At 39.3% G+C, this 24,224-nt stretch overlaps 1 protein-coding gene across 2 annotated transcripts in view; it reads right to left on the bottom strand.

Moving 5' to 3' along the window:
- Positions 1-23,153, bottom strand: part of LOC100748848 — a 52,749-nt gene extending 29,596 nt beyond the window's left edge. For both annotated transcript variants that reach the window (XM_012385611.3, XM_024367549.2), the window contains exon 1: positions 22,730-23,153. In XM_012385611.3, the coding sequence (XP_012241034.2) occupies positions 22,730-22,850 (121 nt within the window). In that variant the 5' untranslated portion in view covers positions 22,851-23,153. The remainder of the gene's footprint in view (positions 1-22,729) is intronic.
- Positions 23,154-24,224: the final 1,071 nt, after the last annotated feature.

The following is a 24,224-nucleotide window of genomic DNA, read 5'->3' as shown; positions in this document are numbered from 1 at the left end:
AAGAGATATGGAAAATGGCACTTCTTCCATGGTCGGCCAATTCAGCTTCGCGTTCGATGACCACAATGGTAATGGTATTGTTGGCATTTTGGTAAAATAATACAATACGTCGAGAAAAATTCTGATTAATTCAGAAACGTACTTTTTCCAATTGCTTTTCGATAGTTTTTTAAATTTTTTATTAGAAAGTTTGGACACGCATAGAAAAAGTATATTCGTTTCTGGCTTGTATTTCGGTAGTTTTTAAATGTTTGATTAAAAAAATTTGAACATGCGTGAAAAAGGTATTCGTTCTTGCTTCGAGAGGATAAAAAAAATATTAGTTACTGATTTTTTGAAGGGTGATCTATATTGAAAATCCGTATTTGAAAAATTCCGATTGCTTCGTAGACGTATGTTTTAGCAATGTTGTTCTGTTATTTTTCTAACTTTCGATTAAAAACTTTAGGTACAAGTAGAAAAGAAGACATTACTTTTCTAACTTAGTTTTTACTATTTTTTGACAAAGTTTATTTATACTGGGTTTTCAAATACTTTAGTCGCTGTACGCTCGTTCTTTGATCAGAAGGCACGTGAAATTATTTGAAACGAAAAGACGACATAGATTAAAAGGAAGGATCAGGTTTTTTTTTTTTTGCTTCTTCGGAGAATCGCGAGCTGGATGGTGGTCGATTTAATTCGCGAAATCGACGATACTGTCTTGCACGCTTGGATGGTTTCGATTTCAGCTCTGCCAATCGCTCCTCGTGTCCCCTTGGGCAGAATAAAGAAAAAAACAAGACGTAACTACGAATCTTTATTCCGTGGAACATAACAGAGATATGATTTCGACGAAGTCATTCGAATATGGGGCAGAATCACGTTTCGAAATGTTTCTCACAATCTTCCTTCAAACTTCTCCTTTACCGTGTCTATCGTTCTTATTCTGTTTTTTTTTTTTTTTTATCTCGAAAGAAAATTTGATTTTTAATGGAAATATACAATGGCTGACGAAGGTATTTGATAGTTTATTTTACAAATTTGTAATTTAACGAACATACCGAAAGAAATGAGACCTAAGCAAAGATTTGATTTTCATCTGAAACGCCGTACTTTTAGAAATCTTTTTACAAAAACCTGTACATCGTTTAAATCGAAGTTCGAATCTTTCATTTCCGAAGCTGAAATATATTGATAACTAGTTATTGACAGCTGCCTTAGAACCGAAGGGCAATTTCTTAAGTGGAAGCCCGGTTAGCTTGTTCCGCCCATTTTAAATAGCTGAGATCGGAGATAATGGAAATTTCAATTATCAGTCGATGCTTCATAGGCTCAATTAACGGCGATAAAATTCTAATTAAAGAACGAACGTGCCATTATTAATAACAAATTAAAAGGGACGTAACTCAACAATTTCCTTCGGATATTACCATCTTTATCCTTTATATGTTTTCTTCCCTATTTTACATCCTAATTTCCTCAATCTCAAAGACGTACTACAAATGGCTTTCTTCCAATCAAAAATATCCTACAAAAATAAAATTGGCGTGTAAATGAAGGAACAGGGTTATTAGTTCTCAAGAGAGTTAAACGAAGTACGTGTATAGTCGTAAAGGAAATGTTGGAAATCGATTCAAGACTTTTTCTCGCTGCGATCGGCAGCTCTGTGTTGTATTAAAATAATCGCTTATAAATTTTCATGATAAACGTGTTAATCATTTATAAATTCGCACGATAAATATGGGGAAACTAGCAGGTATTTCTGAATTAATCAGACATTAACTTAGATAATAATCGATGATAATAAAATTCGTTCTGAGAATCTCGCGAATACTCGTTCCATGAAAAATTCCAATCCCCCCATTTTTATGGGATATTAATATCTGCAAATCGCTGGATCACATTTTATCACACACTATCGTTCTCGAGTGGGAACTATCATGATCGCAACCAGTTTCTCATTCACGATGAAACACATCCTGGGAATAACTCTCGATAATTTTCAACGTCGAAATTTTCCGACGCGATTAGAAAAATCGAGTTAAAACCAAGCATCGACTAACGCTATATTCACTTACATCAATATGATATTCAGCATGCCGTGTGAACCGTTCAGCAGTTATAACGTTTAACCCTGTAAATTGAAAGATAGAGAGAAGTAACGTTACCAACATTATTATCTAAATTGACTTTGCCATTTACTGTTATTATACGCCACTTCCTTGTAGTAAATGGACTTGTGGTGGTAACTCATCTGTGTGAATGTGTATGTTTAGAAATTAAATATTAATCTGTACTCGTGTAATGAAATTGAGAAATTTACAAACAATGAAATTGATCACCTAGTGGCTTTCGAATATCTCAGCTGATCTATTCTCTGAAAGAACGCTAGCTTGATCCAAGATAATAATTAATCTCGATTCTAGTATCAATTCAATTGAATTCTTGATTCAAGTATCGATTTCAAGGTAAACTCTCGTCTGGTTTTCCGGTATCGATCGTTGTTCGTTAACGCTGCTCGCGCTTATCGCAACCGCACTGTCCGACCGCGGAAAATATTTCGTAATACGCGACCGCGTATTAGTTTATTGGAAAACTATGGTAATCGCAATGATCCCTGCTTGAGCGGCAATTACACGGACGGCTTCCGAAACCGCGGAACCGAGGCTTTTAGATAGGCAACGATCCGGGACCAGCGATCGGCTCGAATTAACGCGTATACGCAAACCAAGATTCCTAAATCGCGCGAACGAAACCCGCTGGAAAATCGGCCAAGCCGCACGAACCATCGATCTCTCGGTGAAACACGTTTGTTTGTACCCACGTTCCTGTATCGTTGTGTAATATTCCACACCTCACTGAATATTTTCCACGTGTAAATTGTATGTTTTTGTTTCCCTCGCTTGAAATATCGAGACTCGATCAGAAATTGTTGTGTCATGCGTGTCTGTATTTGTAGGTTTTCCGTTCAAGGTAAAAAGGTAATAATTGGTAGGGGATGATAAATTATAATTGTTCGGAAACGCTCGTATTGCATTTTGAATAATTTGCGTGAATAAGTACTGTTTTTTCATCGCTAAATAATTTTTCACGTTTGAGAGGAATACATATGACGTTTTATTGTCGATTTTCTACCGTTGAAAGAAATATCGGAGAATGGTTAATATTGGTGATTTCGCGTTTCAGTTTTATTTCACGGGCTGTTTTTAAATCATTAAAAACTCTCTTGTTTGCTATTTGCCACTGTGTAATAAGGTTTTCGTTTAAGATTCAATAAATTAATATGGTTAAATTTTTATCTCAAAGAAGCTTCTAATAAGAAATTTGTTTCACAGCGATGACCTATTGCTCGAAAATAATTCGTCTCGGAATTGCTACTGCGGAATTGTAAGATGATGGCAAGAAACGGTAATTTAGGGTAGAAAATTGATATAAAGCGTAGAAGGTTGCATTGGAAAACTAACGAGTCATTGAATATAAAAGGTTTTGAAATTGAAAATTGGCACGCGATTACACGTGGTAGGAGAAGAAAGTCAATGTGTGACGAGAGGCAGAAGTTTTCGAAAATAGACGTCGATATGCGACGAAGGAAAATGTCTGTGAATTAAAATTTCACATAAATAAATGTAAGAAGAAGGTTCTAAAACTGAAAGGTGATGCACGACAGCAGCAAAAAGTAGCTGTTTAGGTTAGAAAATTGATATAAAGTATTATATAAAGGGTAGCCTGTGCTAGAAGCAATGTGTAATGGGAGGAAAAAGTTTCTAAGGATAAAAATGGATATGTGATAAAGAAAAATGTTATTTCAGGTAAAACTTGGTTTGTGGTCGAAAGTAAAGGCTTTTTCGGCTTGAAAGAAGGTATACGATAGTAGAAAAAAAGTAATTTAGAGTATAAAACAGAAATAGAATAGATGCGGCAGTAGATGATTGATAGAAAATGTCCATTAAATTGCAATCTGTGATGTTTGATTAAAAAAAAATAATAAAAAAGAAACCATCTATCTCGCGATTGGGAAAAACATATTTTCGATTGAAAGTATAATACGAAGCAATGAATGGAACCTTCTGAAGTTGAAAATTGATACACGACGAAAGTAACTGTTTTTTTTTTTTTTTTTTTTTTTGAAATTGGAAATCCATCTCGCGTTATAAGAGTAAAGTTTATAGAATTGGTAATTGACATAATTTTACTTATCTCTACCATATTTTTCAATTTTGTATAATAATTGAAACTGTCTCACGCAGTCCTATCAAATTCGAACGATTTCGATCTCATTCTAACGTCTTTCGTAAAATCTCAGCAAAATAAAAAGAAATGAAACAAAGATTAACATTGTATTCCGTGAATATGCCGTTGCTCCATACAATGAAATCATGGATGAGAAATTCGCATGAGGAAACGAATAAAATCTTAAACGAACCGAAATTTTAAACGAAATTCTACGCCAATGAGACACGTACACGGCTACAACTTTCGTAGCCTGTCTCACGAGTCACTTTCGAAGGTATATACGAGCAACCGGGCGATGAATGGACCGGAACAGGTTCTGAATCTTATGCAATGATAAATGAGTGACCCCGCGGCATCGGCTTCACCTGCACACCTGGACGGCCCTCTCGAAGGAAAGGTGTGTGCGTGTCGACGTTAACGCGCCGCTCAATGGGTCCTCGCCGAACCAACATCCACGTGAATTAATCGATCAAATAATCGTTTCCGGGAATCGCGGCGAAACTCACCGCCGGACGTTGTGGGAACTCACGACTCGCGTTGGCTTCTCGAGGAATTTAATCCTCCACTTTCGCTTATCTACGCGACCCTCTCGCCTACGTAATTGCACGTACAAGGAAAGATCTGTGGTCTTCTTGAGAAACCTTATGCGTACTAATGCTGCTAATGCTCGTTTAACAAATTTGATGATCTTATGGTCTAGAGATAAAACGAAATGAATATTATTCACTGTTATATCGAAAAGAATTTGTTGATCTAGCTGTTTCGTATAATACGAAATATGCAGAATGCGAGTTCGTCCGTATAAAACTCTCCATTTCCATTATCCTCTTCTCAAAAACAATTTCCATCCTCGTATCCGAAAATTATTAAAAATCTCTCCCCCAGCAACCGCTTTCTATTTTCTCCGCTCATTTCGCGAACCACGTTATACAAAACGAAAAAGAAAGAAGAAAATAAAACAGAACTAGACAGAATCCAATATAGGAGGAACAAAAAGATCGGTGATAATCCCATCGACGAGCGTTGAACGGAACATTTCACAGCGTACGAGGCAGTTACCTATTAAAGGTATCGCGCAAACGCTTTACCGATGAAAAAAGCCCGTTGGAAACCGGCCGGAAACAAAGTGCGTCCTCCGTATCAATGGAAGCGCGGCCGGAAGCTGTGCACGGGCATCAACGCGCTCGTACCTTCTCTGTCCGGCGTGTCAATAAAGCTTCGCCCAATATTTTCATCTTTGCGCTGGCTACGTGTCACTGTCGTCTCGCTGTCTAACACGATATATCTTTATCAACGATGTTACGACACGACAGGTACCGCGCAAACGTGTTCGTTTATTAAAAAGAAAGAAAAAAAAAGAGGGGAATAAAAAGAGGAACATAGAGCGAAGAGAGGAAGAAACGAGCAGAAAGCGTGCGTTAATTTTAGCGAAGTTGATGTAACGGGCCGTGACCAATGTCGGCTTTCCTTACAGCCGGATGGCCTTCGAATAGTCACGCTGCTGTTTGAAAATTTCTTCTTCCGTAATTTTTACACCATTCGGTGATTCGAAAAAATTCACTCGGTTTGTAAACGAATCGAGGATTTTAAATTGCCAGAGACGTTACAAGCTGAGAAAGGCGCTGCGGATGTTAAAGAATTGGAAACGAAAGTTTTAGACATTTTCTTCAGCAAAATATCTACCAAAGCGTTAAATGCAATTTCCTTTTCGAAATTCTGAAATTCCCTCAAGCTTTAACTATCTATCTGCGCGCTTCTTAAATCCATTGCAAAACTCCATAGGAAATTTTTAAGCGTTAGAACGATCATTTTAGAATTCTTGAACTTGGAATATCTTTCCTACAAATCATAAGGATGACGAACGTTGCGATTTTTGTACCGCAAACACCAGATTTCTGAAACCTTAACGATTACACGTGCATCTCGAGTATGAAATTTACGATCGAAAATAATTCTTTAGAACTCCGAAAGTACCGAAGGTTTTCCACTTGCTCTGAACAAAATATATCATTGATATAGAGCGTTTTTTTGCATTATCCATCAAAGCGGATCGGTTATTCGATATTTCGGATACGTCCGTCTACACCAAATTTCAAACGGACGTGACTGGTGGCGCGTTGAACTCGTCGCTACCTTCGACCCCGCTAGACAGCTGACTGATTTGTAAACTGAATAATTCATGCCGAGAATAATTAGGCGTTTTATGCCTGCCGCGACCACTAACGCGATTCAATTCGCGTGGTTATCGCTCCGCGTACGGGCAGAACGGTTTCCCTTCGAGACTGTACAAGGTCGGTGACCCTTCGGATTAAGAGTCGAAGTGCGAACGAAAATCAGTTGATATCGGCGACAGTATGCAGATCTCTCTTTGCACATTTCCGATAATTTAAATGAAATATGATAAAATGATAAAACGCTGTGCAAAAGAAGGAAAGTGAAGCGGAAAAATGATAAAATATCTGTTTCCTTTGTTTGGAATAAATATGCTTTCGTTTCCCATCGGAATAGCATTATTAAGGCTTTGTGCTTGAAAATAATTTTGTTGCGCGCTCGACCAACGAACTAGGTACACTTTTGCAGTGTAACATTTTGAAACCAAAGGTTTCTCTTTCGAAAAGAAGAAGTCCAAAAATATTTATAAATTTGTTCGCATAGTATTCTTCTTCCCTTTTTATTGGTAAAAGCAGCACGAGAAACAATTTTCATGACTGTGACGGCGCCAATGGAACACAAAGGGTTATTGAAAGTACCGTTTCGTCGAAGCCGACATACTTGCCATCGAGTGCCATACAGTGTTACTATTATTTTCAGAAAATATTCTTCCTCTGTATTCCATAAAATTTCTACGGATATTTATTTTTAAAGCTGGCATTGCTAAAAAAAAAAGAAAAAAAGAAAGGAAGAAAAGGGAAAGAAGGGTATGAAGGAATAATATGTCCTTGAAGATATAGCGCGTTTCATCTGTATCATTAACTGTTATATCGGAGAATGATAGAAAAGCGTATGAACATTGTTAGGCGAAAGCCATCGAAACTGGAACTTTTCTCGAGTGTCCAATTACCTTTTCAACTATGTACACGATACTGTGCCACTTTTCGATCCGGCCAATCCCGTAATAGTATCGACCTCCTAACAATTTGAAACTCGACACGCAATTAAAACGAAAAGTACAAGCCAAACTAGAAATGAACATAAAGAAAAGAAACATTAAGAAACGTAGTATAAAAAGAGTTACACAGATGTACAAGAAGAAACTTTAAACTTCAGCAACAGCTTCAATCGACGATCGTTCGTTATCGTACCATGTGTATGTACGTGTACGTGTACGCGTACGTGTATGTGCGTGCGTGTATGTGTACACAAGGATGGAGGAAGAGGTGGGCTGAAGTTGGAACGGAAGGAACTTTGGCCTCGCGAGTCCCATCCAGCAGCCCGAAAATTATGGCCACCTTCCATTGTAGTAATTCAAAAGATGGTGGTGATTTGTTGTTGAAGAGAAATCGTTGCGCTCGAACTTAATTTACAGCATGGTCCCGCTGCCGGCAGGAATTAAAGCGTCCAGTTCCACTGACGGCTTTCAAGGGGGCTGAACAAAGCGTCCAACGACTCGGAAACAGCTTGTCGTTCCTTTACGCTTTATAATACTCTACGCGATACGCGCGAGTCTTTATTCTTCTCTCTGCCTGATATCCAATTAATTTTCACGTAATTTTAATTTTAATCCGAATTTTAGGAAATTATATACTTCTTTAGCGCGATGAATATCGGATATACAGCGAAGAAAATTAAATGATCCAACTGGCGCGTTTCGCTGATGCTAGCGCAAGTACGTATGTTCATTAGCAGGTAATTAGAGGAAAAATATTTCCTCTCCGACGAGGTAATTAAAGCTCCTCTTTGTTAGTTTTCGGCTTTTAGAGACACGTTTCGCCTGTTCAATTTCAAATTGAAGATTTCGGTAGATTAATTCGGCGTGTTGTGGTCGCGTTCGAACTTCTCCGCGATTACGGCATACGTGATAATTGGCATTAAGAGCCAAGAACTATACACAGATACTAGGTGATTTTTCATACAGTCACCGTTAAACTGGAATTTTGCTAAGAGTCGCTTTTGTACGAATCTTGTATACAAATACAGAACTCAACGACCATTTTTAAAGGACTTGCATACCTCGGTCTAACAGATTCTTTCTTCTTAGAAGAAAGTAGAAAAAGTAGAAGATACTTCTTCTTAGTTGCAAAATACATTAAACCAAGAAAACCATCAAACATGTGTTCCCTCGTGATCTAATCTTTGTATTAAAAACTTCATTCGCAAAGTTGTAATATGCTAACATCCAACCCTATCTATTATCTATCCCTATATTCACAGTATAAAACAGACATTCGATTCCATATCACGATATCAAGTTTCCGAAACGGGAAGTCGACTAAAACGAGCCGTAAAATCCTTAAGGTAACCGGCGCAATTGCTGACTGAGAAGAAGATTACGCGAGAAGGAAGCGAGAGGAAATGGTTCGAGGCGTTTTCCTTACCGCGAGTAAATATTCCTCGCGGCCTCGCTAGGATCAGAAGAATCGAAAGCGAAAAGAAGGGGCTGGGGAACAATCGTTCAACCCCGGGCATAACCGGCGAGAGCGAATCTCGCGTTTTATCGAATATCGATCAGATTTCTTCGCCGTTGTTGTTTCTGCGGCTGGTCCCGCGTTTGATTTTCTTTCTCCGCCGCCCGCCGTTTGCGGAAGATTCGGTACGAATGAGAAATCAGAATAACGGGAGAGGAGAAGCGGTTTGTTTAAAGGGTAGAGGAAAATCAAGTATTTCGCCCGATGTTTGCGGGCAAACACGATCCGCCTATCCTTTATGCAAACCGCGCTTTCTCGAATTATTTTGCAGAGACCATTGCACACGCGTGTACGCAAGCTGCGGAATATTATATGCCTCGACGAAAAACACCAGAGAGGCGCGTTTTCATCGAAATCGCGGACCAAATGCGTGTATGAAATGATACCGTTGAATAAGATAACGGGAATTAAGAATTCTTGCTGCCATCGCTTCTAAAAGTCAAGAATCTTTCGAGTTAATAATCGTCCGAGACATCTTTCTTTTAATAACAGCGGATAGAGGAAAATTTGAAATATTAAATTCAATACATTATACAAGAATCAATAACAGTTTGATATATATATATCAGGTAGGTCGTCCGAGAAGCTTCTTTCGTTTTATAAGGAAATAATGGATACACATTTTCCGTTTTATATTATTTTATCGAACTGCGTATGATCCATTTTGTTCTATCAAAATAAAGATCACAACGTTCGACAGATTAGGTTTCATGTTTGTATAAAGATACATCGTTGTAAAAGACGTATCTGTAAAAGAAAGACACTTTTCCGAAAACCTAATGTACCAAACTATAACAGCTTCTAACCCTTGACACATTGCAAATATAAAAAAACATTAAACAGAGAATCATTTTTATACGGGACTTGTATCTATTGCCAGGGAAAGTTAGCCTATGCCAACGCTTATACCGATAAACAATCGCCGATATAATAAACAATTTGTAACATCATTTGGCGAAAGAGCAGAGTACGACCATCGTTGAAATTGCAAACTCCGAAAATTGACGATCGAAAGTGGTGTTAAAAGCAAGCGATGCCGATGACTTAATGCAGCATAATTTTCACGAATAGAAAACTATAAATTAGTGGATCGGAACCGGTAGATCATCGCGGAATATTTCAAACGCGTTCGCCAGTTTCTCTGTCCACACTTCGCTTCCCACGTTCCCCACTTGGTTGCCCCTTGTTCTTGTTGACTCAGGTCAGCCTTAAGGTCTTTGAAATTATACGACCGCCATACGGCGAACATCTCGTGACTATTCACCAAGTGTGTAACCACCTCGCCGCCGAGCAAGCAAGAATTCCGCTCACGGACGGACAGTTGGATCGTTTGATCGGCAGAAATGTTACGTAATATACCTCGCCGGCTGCCCAGGCTCGAGATCCTCTTCTCTCGTTCGAGTATGCCGGCGCGGCGTCGCTTTCGACGAAACTGGTCCCACGACTTTCGCGAACGTTTGGATAACAGTTCGACTGTGATCGTGTTTCCTCCCGAATATCTCTAAACTTTGCGACTTTTTTATATTCTCTGGAGAAATTTGTTTATATCCTCCAAAGGATATCGCTATTATCGTACACAAACCACGCTCAGTATAGTTAGAACAAGCATAAATGGACGTCGTACTGGTGAAATGAAGTTAACGCTTGTTGCGACGAAAATTAAACTGTAGCGTACGTTTCGAAGATTTTATTGAAAACCTGTTTTAGAGGAACTAACGTTTGATGTTAGGATTCTGGTCGGTTTATGGGCGGCAGTGTAACGCGTGTAATTATACGAGGAAGCAGTCAAGTAATTTAAGAGTGTATTTTTAATAGCAGGTAATCTTACACTTTTTGTCTTGAATTTGAATATTAATAATATGTAGGACACTTTTCGTGAGATTAACTTTGACTTTTATCGAGATTAAAGTACTCTCATACGGAACGTGCGGTATAAATAATATCGAAGTTTTTATCGAAAAGGAAGGTGTGAATTGGATAGAGGAATAGCTTGAGAGATTGGAATATTCTGTAATGATTCTCTGGTTTGGAAGGATTAGAAAATCGAGAAGGACAACAGTGACCCAGTGTAGACAGATCCTTCATACCGAGGTGTGCTCGCCGAGCCACGTTTCGTGAATACCAAATTAGCGCCTAGTTAACTTCCGACGAAGAAAGTCGTTTGCATGTTGCACACGAACTACCTTCTCGCGTGCGTGCAATTTCATGCCGGCCAACAACGGTTATGACTTCATTCCATCCTCTGAATCTCGATTTCGAAATTCGTCAGCATCTCTATATTCGCTAATTAGCTGCCTTGATAAAGGATCTTGAAATAGCGTCAAACGTCCTTTATGATATATCACATTCTTAATGGAAGCGACTATTTTGAGCGTGTAAAGAAGAGCTTTAAGATCTTCGATTTCTACTCTTTTAATTTTCAATCTTGCAATTTTTAACGCGTTTGACTTAAAATGTTCAACGCGTCCATTCTTTTTTATTTTCCAAAACACGGACGCTTTTTAACGACTGAAATATTTTCCTTGGTTAAATTTAACTCCAACATGACCAGTGTTTCCAATTTCTTTGTCCTTTTTAAGAGAAATTGACACTATTAGCGCAGCGATCGTTTTAAACGTGCAAATAAAATTGAAACATGCGCGATACCTGCAATTTTTAGCTTTCGAAAAGGCATTGAGAATCGTGTCAGTAAGCTAAGTGCTTGTCTAAATAGCGAAACTCTCGAGCAGAACAAAGGCTTCCTCCGCGAGCAACTAATTTTCAAGGAATCGACCGAGTGGAATCGGTCCTTTGACGATCGTAAGAGTGACTCGCAATTAAACGCAATGCAAATCTTTTCCTAAACGTTCTTAACAGAGTCTTGTACAGCCACGAAGAAGCTCTTCACCGAACCGAGACACGAACGTCGAAAAGAAACAAACGATCGCAATAATCGCAATTGTCCCAATTTTTTAATCACCCGAAGCCAGAGTCGATTTCTTTGACCAGTCGAACGGGACATTTAGCTTCGTCTTTGAGCGAAATAGAAATCCAACGAACGATGAATAAGAACACTTTCTTATTCGATCTTTCGTGATGGTCGTTATGGCCTAGGGAGAGCGACTAATCGAAGATGGATAATTAAGTCGCCATCGACTTCATCGCGGATTCAGGGAAATTCTTTGATCTAAAGTGCGTTGTTAGAGCCGATCGAATCACGTTGAAGACCACGTTGCGAATGCTGGTCGTAATCGAACGAATGTTTACCGTGTCTTGGAATTTATACGTTTGCGTAATATATTACGAAGAGGAGAGTAATATAATAAGAAGATTAGAGTAATCGGTTTTATACACAGAAGTAATCATGTTTGCACGATTAACGAATTGTTAATTGAAAGTAAATAATTGATCTATAGTTATAGGGGAAGATTATTAAGAAGCAACAGATTTGAAATACATAAGCTGCGATAGGATGGAAACAATATGTGATCGAAATAATTAAAAATGAAAGGTCGCTCGTTATTTAATCGTTAAACGCTTGAAACCACTAAAACGAGATAAATAAATTTCCAATCCATCGAAGATGAAGAAGAGGAACAATGGTGCGATTCGATCATTGTCATACGCCAAGAAGGCGAACCGATTTAATTGATTCGCCGACCGATTCGTCAACGAGCTCGACGGCATTTTAATCGCGGTCGTCTTCGATGAAACCCGACAGATTTATAAATAGTCCGCCTGCGTTTTCACGTTCTTCGAGCGAATTTTAAAGAAGCCGGTCGCCGCTTTAGTATACATCGCACTAATTAGATCGGTTAGACTGCCTCGACTTTACATGCTATATTGCGGCACAAGAGAGGGATTCGCGCGAAAAGAAGGAGAAAAGCGGTCGGTTTCACGACTCGATCGATCCAAAGTCCGATCAGGTATGAACGAGCGTTCGTTCTACGAATTTTCATAGAACACGTTCGAATTTCGCGTCGATGTCACCAGTCATATTTCCTTCGTCCTTGCTCTTATTCTTTGATCGTCTATGGATACGTGAACCAGCAGCTAAATTATTATTGCGACGACTTTATATGTTATGGGGGACTGTATATTGATATTGCGAGTGATTTATCGAATTACAGGAGGATTTTCCATTATCTACATATTCAAACGTGTATCATACATATAATTTCTACACTTGTACGTATATACATGTGGAATTACGAATATTTGTATGCACGTGGACGTGGATTTACGATGTTGTTCACAATAAACGTGTTAATTACGCTAAAATACAGCTAATTACGTATCCTGTCATATTCACGATATAAAATAAATACCTACAATTCCAAATACAAGCAAAAGCCCTCCAACTAAATTATTATCGATACACGATTTGTCGAATTAGAGAAATGCTAGCGAAAAGTAATGGCTTTGGCGTTTTTTGAACAGGAAGGAAGAGAAAAACGATTAATCGCCGAACAGAGTAGAAATCGATTCGAATGTTTCTTAAGTTAGAAGTTTGAGTAATCGAATTGAAGGCAGGTTAAGTGGCTACGATGGCGAGAATTAATGGTCGATATTGTCGAAATACGATTACGAACACAAAACACGTATCTCCGAGAAGCGATCGATTCTACTTTTTTGATAAATAATAGACTGCCGATTGGTATTTATGCAAATTTGTATCGATATAATTAATTGCGAGGTATCGTTCGAGTAATCCTAACTTTTTAATGTCCCAGCTTTCTTTAAGCATAGAAATTACTTAAGAATTTATCTCTAAGGAATCGCACGACTACTTATTAGCGCAGAGCGTATCCAAAAATTATTGAAATGACGAAATTACATTTGTATTAGGAAATAAATCGGTAACAGATCCGACCAAAATTGTTCAGAATGGAATAATCGTCGTTGAGAAAACGAATACACTGACACGTTTCGTGGCTACGTGCGATTATGCGATTCGCTAAAATTCGTAATATGTTCCGCCGGTATTAATTATTATATTAATTATCAATATATCGGGGAGGCCGTCACACGCACCGGCAAATTTATAATTAAATGTATTCTGGACGGCAGCGGGATTGAACCGTCCCCTGTTCCGAATTAATTTTCAACGTCGAAACGCCTAACTTGTCACGTAAACGGCCTCCGGTCCAGGGCCATTCGATCGTGCGCAATTAACATGATCAAAGCTTTATGAATCACTAAACGAGACTTGTCCAACGTTCTCGCCGTACGTCGTGTATGCATTTGTCGCGATCGATCGTTTCTGTAAATCGCTTCTGAAATTACCAGCGCAATTCTCTTTTCAATCGTAATCGATCGTAGCCTTGACAGATTTTTTGCCAAATATAATAATCAAATCTAGTCAAGTCTACTAAAATTTATTTAATAAATTCAATAATAAAAATTGTTGAAGTAATTACTTCAAGAAAAACTCTACATCTTGATTTATGTATATGCGTGACCTGGACATTGTTATTACGCAGAAATATTCTAAATAAGGAGCGGTGCATATTATTGTATCCTTGAGTATAGATTATGTTTTGAGTTGCAAGGTTTAGGAACAAAAGAAATAATAAACAGATTTCTATTTACGTTCCCTGTAGCCTCTGACATAAGCTATAAGTTTAACTTTTTTGGTAATGTCCTTCTGCTATAAATATATGAACACGCTCCCTATCATCCCTTTTTATTGTAACACTAAGAGAGTAAGGATCTAAATCAGCATAAACTTATACTTTATTAATTATTTTAATTATTTCAATATACTTTTCTATTACAAATTCATCCACTCGTTCTTCGAGCAGTCAACCTCAACCTCGACAAAAATCAAACATCGAACAAAGCCGGAGGATAATTTCTCTTCAAAATCTTGCGTTTATCCGATGCAAAAATTTCGTTGACAGATCCAATCCGGAGGAGTAAATTACAAATTTTTATCGATATCAGGAAATTTACGAAATTTGACGGTGCGAAAGTTCGCGTACGAAACAGGAGGAAAATCCCTGAGTGAAGTTATTTGCGATCAAAATCATTGAGAAGATTTAATCGATTAAAATATTAGTTGTGCCTTCTCTAACCACCTTACGAAAGTATAATTTAAAAGGATAATACTTTGACGTTTCGTAATAATCAATTAAAAGCGACGAAAACTTGATCCCGTTTTACGAGTTCATCGTCCTTGCCGATCGGTTTGATCGACGAAATCATGCGTCACGATGACTGTACCTAATCTATCTTCCCTACCTATCAAATTCTTTATCGAAGTCTGCCGATTAAAAGACCAAGCATCTACACGAAGATATCTGGAAAGAAAGGATGAGTGTACACGTAAGAAAAAGCGGGGCAAGATTCTCAGCCGATCGCGGAGGTAAACATGCCATCCGACCATCAGCTGGCATTTAGTCAGAGGAGCGACAAGAACCGAGCTCATTCACGATTACGACGTGCAGCTTAGCCGTGAACACAGAGAGACACGACGGATACTTTGTACTAGTTTTTCCAGGCCGGCTCTCCACTAGCTGGCATTATTATGTGTTCTCGGTACGGGTAATTAGCCTGGACGCAGTAGCGTGTACACGTATATACCGGGTGACCATGGAGCACCAGGAAATCGTCGACCTACCGCTGCAACACGCTCGCTGCGACTTTCACGCTTCCCTCGTCTTTCCCTCCTTCTTTCTTTCTTTATTCGTCTCTTTTTTCCTCTTTGGCTTTTTTCAGGCGATTCGCTATTTGTACGGTCGATATAGAATGGCAAATGCCTCTGGAATGGCATTTGCTTTGTGATTTTCACAGGTGATTTTATTCGAAGGTTGAACGCGAGATTGACGATGTTCGAGACTCGAGAAGTTATAAATAAAATCGAACGTGTTGAGTTGAAAAATTGGGAATTCGACCGGCAGAAATTATCAGAGTATATATTGATTTCGGTGTTAATTGAGGAATTAAAATAATCAGCAACGTTGGTCAAGGTTTGGTTCAAATTAGGTCGCAAGCAGTATTTCAAAACATTAAATGTAATAATTAAAAGTTCGCGAATGGACTTACCGGTATACCGCGGTGTAAACGAATCAAAGGATGTTCTGATAGAAATTACAGGTAGAACTGAATTCCTATCATAAATTAAGAATATGTGAACATCGATGGAAGCTTAAATATATTAATGAGAATTAAATATAAATGTTGAAATTTGGAATGTATCTGCTGATCAAAGTTTAAACGTATCAAATTATCGAAAGCCGCGTAATAAATCGTATGTAAAAATGTATCTATTTTCGCGCGTATAGATAAATAAATCTTTGAAGTAACAAAATTTTACAATAAATCACTTCAAAATTCCTAAGACCAAGGTTACGAAAAATATATTCGTCGAGATGCAAATAAGCAATTGAATTTAGAAAATCGTTCGAAAGCAACCGATACAGCACCTCACACGGAGAGTCGCGTTTATAATTTACTTCGTTTCGATTAAGTTTCGAAGATTCGTTTCGGTCAGACGAGTTAACAATGAAGCAACGTGGAAGCTAGCCAAAAGCTGGCAAGATGACAGAATCGAAATGGCGTAAGAACGACGCGACCGGTATGTTCGATTAAAACTTAATCTGGCATAAATGGAATCGATACAGAGAACCGCGGAAAGATCAGAGGCCTGCGTCTCCTATTCGATATTTGCCCTCGTGTGCAGCTGCGAAACCGGCCACGCCGCTTTTATTTTATGAAAATGAACATTTCCATTCCATCCGTGGCCGATCGCAATGTCAAAGACGACCATGACGGCCGCGGAAAGTGAAAAGAATACCTTTCAAACTATTAACCACGGTTAAAACCCGTTCGAAAGTGTATTAATTGGTCGTTACAAGGGGACCAAGGACGCCATTTATTCCCCTTCCTGTCTCCCCACCTGCGTTTTCATGGAATGCGTGGACGATACACGAACGAAACACAGGAAAAGGATGTCGAGAGTTAAGAACGAAAATTGTTCTTGCGGTTTTCGGTGCGATTTCACCAGAAACTTTGACTCTACATATTGTAAAGGAACTAAATAATTGATATTAGATATGCTTTTTGAATTTTTGCTATTATTCCGTCTATATGACGTACACGTAAAAATAAAATTCTACGTTATAAGTGGGATAAAACCCGATCAATTAAATTTAAGTTGACGGGAGTAAGAAAAAATATGTGAACAAAATATTGAATTCTATTGAGTTAAATACATTTGCTCAGAGGAAACTTCAGAATAGAAAAAAATTAATCGTCAAGGAAACTTGGACCCAGGAAAAGCGAGAATAAACATAAGGAAACGTAGAACTGGAGAAAACAGCGAATCGCCTTTCTTCTGCTCCGACGTTACTTTCTTTACTTAATTCTGCCTCTCAAAACTTTCCTGCTTTTAACCAAAATCTCTCCCATCAAGTTAGCGCCAAGTTAACCCGACAGTCGCGTTTCTTATCGTCATCGCGACGGTATTTACGCGCAAAAGCTCGACCAAGTTATTTCTTGAGGACTCTTGTTCCCCGAGGAACCAGCAAAGGGAGACGGTTCATCGAGGTCGAGTGCCGATTCGAGGGTAGAAAAACCGGGTCGAGTAAGATCGAAACGACCGCGAACTTCGTTCGAACGCGTTATATTATGCGACAGACTTTGCGGAGTGGCATCGGGACGCAAGAAGCGTCGTCCAGCTTGGCTACATTACGGGCCAGAAGTGGCTCTATCAGGACGAAGAACCGTAACAAGGAGTCCCGCGGGCGCGTTAATTAAGCTAGAAAGCTCGTTTTCGACGTTGTCTATTCGGGCTTGGCCAACTCGAAAATTCTCTGTTCATCGTGGTCTAAGAATAGCGATTTTATTCCGAGATATTCGAGAGAATATCCTTGTTATTCGTGAGACATTTACTTTATTTTCGATAAGAAAGATGTTTCGCGATTGGGGATGAATTTATTTTATATTTAAAAAAAACTCGATATAGCCAAAACGACCGATCAGAGAAAACTGGTAAAAATTATCAGCTTTGCTGGTAAATAGGTTCCTTTGCAATGTTTTTAATTTCAAAAAATCGAAAGTATTTTTTTATGTTTGAGGTAACAGAAAATGTCTATTAATCGAGCTTTTGACTAATTCGTATGGAAAAGGCAAAAATAAATTTGTAAATTTAAGAGAGCCGAATGAAAATTTTGCTGCTCTTAAAGTTGAACGTAGAAGACCAAAATAACGATAAAAATTAAATTGAAGATATTGGAAGCGGAAAAGTAGGAGAAGAATTTCAATTTGACTTCTCGTAAAGCCAAAACCTGACAGCAACGTTGCAAGTATGTATCATTGAGGCTAAATAGAGCATACAAATCGAAAGGAAGATTGATGGAAAAGCTAAGATCAATGAATAACGGAGGCGAGTATCAGCCACGATACACGACCTTCCTCTCCTAATTATCCTAAACGTAGGTCGATATAATTTATCTCGCAACGTCTTTTCTATTAAAACTTTGGCCACTTGCACGAAGGATGTCAACGGATGAAGAAAACTGCTGAACCGAGACCGATCCGAGTGGAGAAACTCGATTTTAAAAGCTGAAATCCTCGTTTGCATAGATTACACGCTCCGCTAATAAATTTACCGAGAAACGCATATCTCGATGATTATTAATCAATTGGTATGTTAATAATCCTACAAAATGTGAGAACACTCATATACAAAGAATATATAAACAAGTAAAACGACAGACATAAGAAGAATAACTGTGTGAACGAATGAAAGAAACGAATATATCAAGCGATAAAAGAACACGTGTATAGGAACAAATATGCGAAAAAAGAAAGAAGAAGAAACGTACGAGCAAGTAGAAACACACGTTAGAAAAACATACTTTCATTTCGTTGGTATTTCCTAATTTTCTTATCGTAAACCTTCAATTCCATTCGCATCGTACGTGCCTCGCCGTACAAAATGCTAAACGGACTAAAATTTCTTCAACTTTTTCAATAAATAAACAAGTCTGCGAATAAAACTGCTGATATTCTTACGGCTGGTAGCGTGTGTAGCTATCCCAATTGGGAATTTCGTGTCCGTAGGATCTCAATCTCAGAATCAATGACAGCCTGGCCAACCAAGTTAAAAACTAACCGGTGTGAAACATCCGGCGGAATCTTCGCTGGATCCGACGATATATCTCGCGTGAGCCAGATGTTTGGCTGCATACGCCACCTCCAATAAACCGGGATAGTTCCATATCGGTGGACGGCAGCGTATCCGGCAGTTGGCACGGAATCATTCTAAAATAGAAAGAAACGAGGAGTAGGAGAGGAGAGGAGAGGACTGGGAAGATCTGGTACAGTTTTACAGCGAGAATGATATATAGATCCAGGCCTGATTCGGACGTACCATGTAAGATTCATTCGCCAAGAATCGGCCGATCGTTCGGATAGGAACAGAAGAGAATCACTTAGCCGATCGTCGAGGGAACGGGACACACGAGATCGAATTCGAGTAAGGGCGGATTCACGAGGAAAGGGGAGAAAGAGAGAGAGAGAGAGAGAGATAGCAGAGAGGGGAAAAGAGAGGACGTCGCGAGAGATAATGGACGTCGGAGAAAAACCGGTGAAATCTCGCGAAAGATCGAGTGGACGAGTACCGTGAACGACGCGCGGATTTCGTGCGTGATGAGTGACGGCTAAAAAACAGGAAGAAAAAGAGGGAGAAAAAACGTGGTTCACAGTTGGATGGAAAATATGTCTTTGAGTTTGTTAATGCTCGCGTTCCGATGGCTGGATCGTTTTAGGACAAAATATTTGTAGAATAATTAGCTGAATCGTACAAATAAGCTTGATATCGATTCTGAAAATCGTACGACAATTTTCCGTAAGAGTAATATCATAGAAACGACTGTTGCGGAAATAGAGCTGAAGTCGACGATTACGGAAATAAAAGATTGTGCAACGCGTGTACTGGAAATGATAATAAACAGCACGAGATAACGATACAATTATTTCACGAAGCAGGTTTATTTAAAAAAATAGGACGTAGTGTTTGTTTTGTAAATATTAGAAAAATGAAAGGAGTTTAAATTTGACTGATAGGAGTCAGTGTTAATTTAGTATACTCTTGTCCATCCTCGAGCGATAGAAAGAGCAAATTTTAAGGTTTCGACAAACATAGACGGAAATATATGGTGGAAATTGTTGTGGAAGGACGTTTCGAGGGAATTAGAGGAATGAAAGGTCTTGCGATGTTTGTGGCTTCTTGCGATGGTACACATAGATAGGTGTTGTACGATGGAACAGGATGGACAGCTGTCGGATTCGACGTTGCAGCGTTTCAGGAACCGATATGCATCAACCCGGGGACGATGGAACGTGGAGTATTTGATGCGATACTAGATCGTTTCGTTAGATAGTCAAACGTAGATTCTTTTGCTAAATGCTCTCGAGATAGCATCGTTATGTGAGCGACAGTACTAACGGAAATGAAATTATTAAATTCGGGAACTCTGTCGGCTGATAGCATTTATCAAGAAACCTGTGTAACATGCTCTGTTTAACTGACAAACTAGTACACGAACTTCGATACTACATTGGTATTAAATAAATTGAAAAAGTCTCAAATACCATTGCGAATATTTAGCAAATTTCTCTTAAAATCAGTCACCGTATCAACATCCACCGAATGACAGTAATTTGGCTCGATAATTTACAAAATTCTCTCGTTGTTCTGGATATTCCATTGCGGCGAGCCAACAGAGTCCTGAATGCACCAGAAGACATAACGCTTTCTAGAGCATACAGCGCGGCTTGAAATAATATATTTCCGCAGAAGTTTGAGACGCGCGGGCGCGAACGCGAGGCTCGTTGCGAGACAATAATTCCGCGTTCCGGAAGGGGACGAACGCGACACGAGCGAAACAGCTAAAGTTCTTAGACATTTACAGCGGCCGTATAACGCCGAAAGCGTGCGGTCTGCTAAGGTACGTAAACTCCTGTTGGCCTCCTGACTTGGTCCTATCGTTGAACCAACTATTCTTGGACATTCGCGACGCTTAACTGCACACGGTGCCCTTAGTTGAACATTCAAACGACGATTCCCCTGGATCGTTAGCCGAGGATCGAAAGTTGGAGAAGTAAACGAGAAACGATCGTAAAGTTCTACCTGAGATCGAGTAACGCGCGTTCGGTTTTCGATTCGATGATAGAAAAGAGAAAAGAAGGAAATCGCGTAATTTGCATCGACCACGCGAATCGGTCTAAATACATTTCCATTAATTAACCAGTTCGCTCTTTCAAGCTTTAAAAGCGAAGTTTTTAATTGATACGAAACAGTTTCTGGAGATAACGGTCGTTCGTTTCCCGGAAGTAACGCTTGATTTCACGTATTAAAATTTGAAGTACAAGGGAAAAGAATCGACAATTTCAACTGCAGATGGAAGCTTTGGTGTGTTTAAAAAATACCATCAAGAAACTAGTACGAGTACTTGAACATACTAATTTTCGCAATAAATAGCTCGTAACATTTATATACATTTTCAAATTGATCCCAAATTCTGTCAATATAATCGTGACAGTGGTGTATCGTTACGATGCTAACCAAATTTCAAAACATTTTATGACACATACGATATAGACATAAAAGTTTTTTTATGATAAATGCCCAAATATTTCTGCGTTCCAGCGTAATCTCCCGGGAGCCTTTGGTTCCAAAGCGCACAAAATAATCTCTATCGTACGAAGGAACTTCCGTTCGCCAGATTAGATAGGAAGAACAACTGAATCATCCTATCTGGCCAGGTAGTCGGTCCTTGCACCGAAAAGGACAAACGGATCGTGTCCGAACCTCAAAAAAATCCGGAACACGATCGATCACGACGTATATGATCGATCGATCGATCGTCCTGCGGATGGATTCTGGTAACGTAATCGTGTCGGTACGTTAACCCTGATCCGCAAGAATTGCGCAACGAACGATCCACGTATCGAACAATGGCGTGTTTCGAGTGCTCCCACGACGAACGACGTGGGAAAACGCGTATACACGCGTGCTTTCGTTTCTGACATCTGCCGATGATACACCGATTAGAGAGACTTTCTTTCTCCGAGAGTCGATCGATATAGCGGCCAACAATAGCGTTTCGTTATTCTTCGTCCCTCTTTTGCTCTTTCTCTTTTTCGCCGGTCTGATCGCCAGCGATAAACTCTGAACCGTAATGAACGGGCTACGCGTACGAGGAAGTATTACTTCCCTCGTTACAGATCAGCCGCGTTTTAATCAATCCCTCGACGCGGCAAAGTACGGTTCGCCAAAATGGAACGAAGGTGATATCGGAGAAACGTTCTTTGCTTATCGTATGTTGAGTGGAGTGTTCGGTTCGAATACAATCGAATTTTATACGACAATCGAGTTACTTGGAAATCGAACTCCATCAATTTTGTCTTCTGGATACAATTAAGAAAAGGACATTCCGCCTAGGATTTCGATAGGATTTGTGAAAAATGTAATGGAAAAAATGTAATAAAAGTAGTAATTTTTTGTTATATTCGGTAAGAACGGAAAAGCACTTCTACATTCTTCAATATTTTAAAAATGATAGATTCTATATTTTGCATGGAGAAAGACGATCGTATTTCCTTCGTTATCAAACTTGCTACTATGTTATACAACGATAATTAATGGATGGCGATAAAGTTGTAACGCGCGAGTTCTACAATTTCATCGATAAAATTACTACGATTCCTTAACAACCTTAAATAAAACTAATCGAAAGAACGAACACTCGTTCGATTAATCTTACGCAAAACGATTTATTAACGCTATTAAATTTGCGCTGCTTGTAACTTGTAAATGTTCACCGATACTGAGACTATCTTTAGTAACTTTAACCAAGACTAATTTAGAAAAAAAAAGAAAACGGATAATAGAAACTACTCACCAGGTTTGATTTGCTGAGGTTTGGCCCTGGCCCATGAGGTGTGAAGCATGAAAAGCAGCAGGAAGGCGAGGATTGCTCCCAGGCTGGCCAGGCTCATCCTGTTCTTTCTGCTAGTCGACATCCACCCACGAAAGTAGACTTTCCAACGATTTCCACGATACTACGATTCGATGTGGATCGATCGAAACCGAGCAAACGTAGGGAAGCACGTTATTGACTGGACTACTGATCGACCTCGACTTTACCTGAAGTCGTATACCACGACGAGGACGAGGACGTGGATGAGATAAGCGTGCAACTCTCGAAGGAGGAGAGAACTGGCCTCTGTAGAGCGGCTAAGAGACCAGGCGAGGATCGAGTGAGTGAGGATGGACTGACAGACGTGCGGGCGTACGCACGAGTCAATGAAGTGAGTGGTACTCACCCGTAGAAGCCCTCACCTTACCCAACCCAGACCTCGTCCCCTCGCCTCTCTCGCACGTCTCCCTTTTACCTTGGCTCTCTTCTTTCCTCTTGTTCTTCCTTCTCTTCTTCTTCTTCTTCTTCTTCTTCTTCTTCTTCTTCTTCTTCTTCTTCTTCTTCTTCTTCTTCTTCTTCTTCTTCTTCTTCTTCTTCTTCTTCTTCTTCTTCTTCTTCTTCTTCTTCTTCTTCTTCTTCTTCTTCTTCTTCTTCTTCTTCTTCTTCTTCTTCTTCTTCTTCTTCTTCTTCTTCTTCTTCTTCTTCTTCTTCTTCTTCTTCTTCTTCTTCTTCTTCTTCTTCTTCTTCTTCTTCTTCTTCTTCTTCTTCTTCTTCTTCTTCTTCTTCTTCTTCTTCTTCTTCTTCTTCTTCTTCTTCTTCTTCTTCTTCTTCTTCTTCTTCTTCTTCTTCTTCTTCTTCTTCTTCTTCTTCTTCTTCTTCTTCTTCTTCTTCTTCTTCTTCTTCTTCTTCTTCTTCTTCTTCTTCTTCTTCTTCTTCTTCTTCTTCTTCTTCTTCTTCTTCTTCTTCTTCTTCTTCTTCTTCTTCTTCTTCTTCATCCGTTGAACCAAGATACTCGTTTCCTCTCAGACCAAGGAGTTTCTGTACAGACTCCTTTCTTCCTTGTCCGCGTGTATCCCAAGGAACGATCCGCCGTTCCATTTCTTCTTTTCTGATCTCCTCTCAGAATCGCCTCTTCGAATTTTTTTCTTCTTCTTTCTGTACGTACCCTTTTTCTCCATCCGTGAATACGCTTTTTGCCGAGCTTCGAGTAATTAGCGTTTTGGACTTGAGTAGCGTGTCAATTTTTTCAGTTCTTCGTGTTCTCAAGTTGGCTCCTTTGGGAATCTTCTCCGTTTGGATCGGCCTAGCGCTTTCTTCCTCGTGGTTCTAAAGCTTCGTCTGTACCAGCCAAGTTACTGTATTCGAGTGGCCGAGGGTTAACAACGTTGCTGGTTCGTGCGGAAACTAACACGTGCCGCCGGCTATCTTATGCAAAATCTAACGCGCGCCACCGGCTATTTTATGAAAAAAAACTAAC

The sequence above is a fragment of the Bombus impatiens genome, unplaced genomic scaffold, assembly GCF_000188095.3.
Source record: "Bombus impatiens unplaced genomic scaffold, BIMP_2.2 scf_0321, whole genome shotgun sequence".
NCBI lineage: Eukaryota > Metazoa > Arthropoda > Insecta > Hymenoptera > Apidae > Bombus > Bombus impatiens.
Note: the sequence above shows the minus strand (reverse complement) of the source record. Positions and strands in the feature narration are given on the sequence as shown.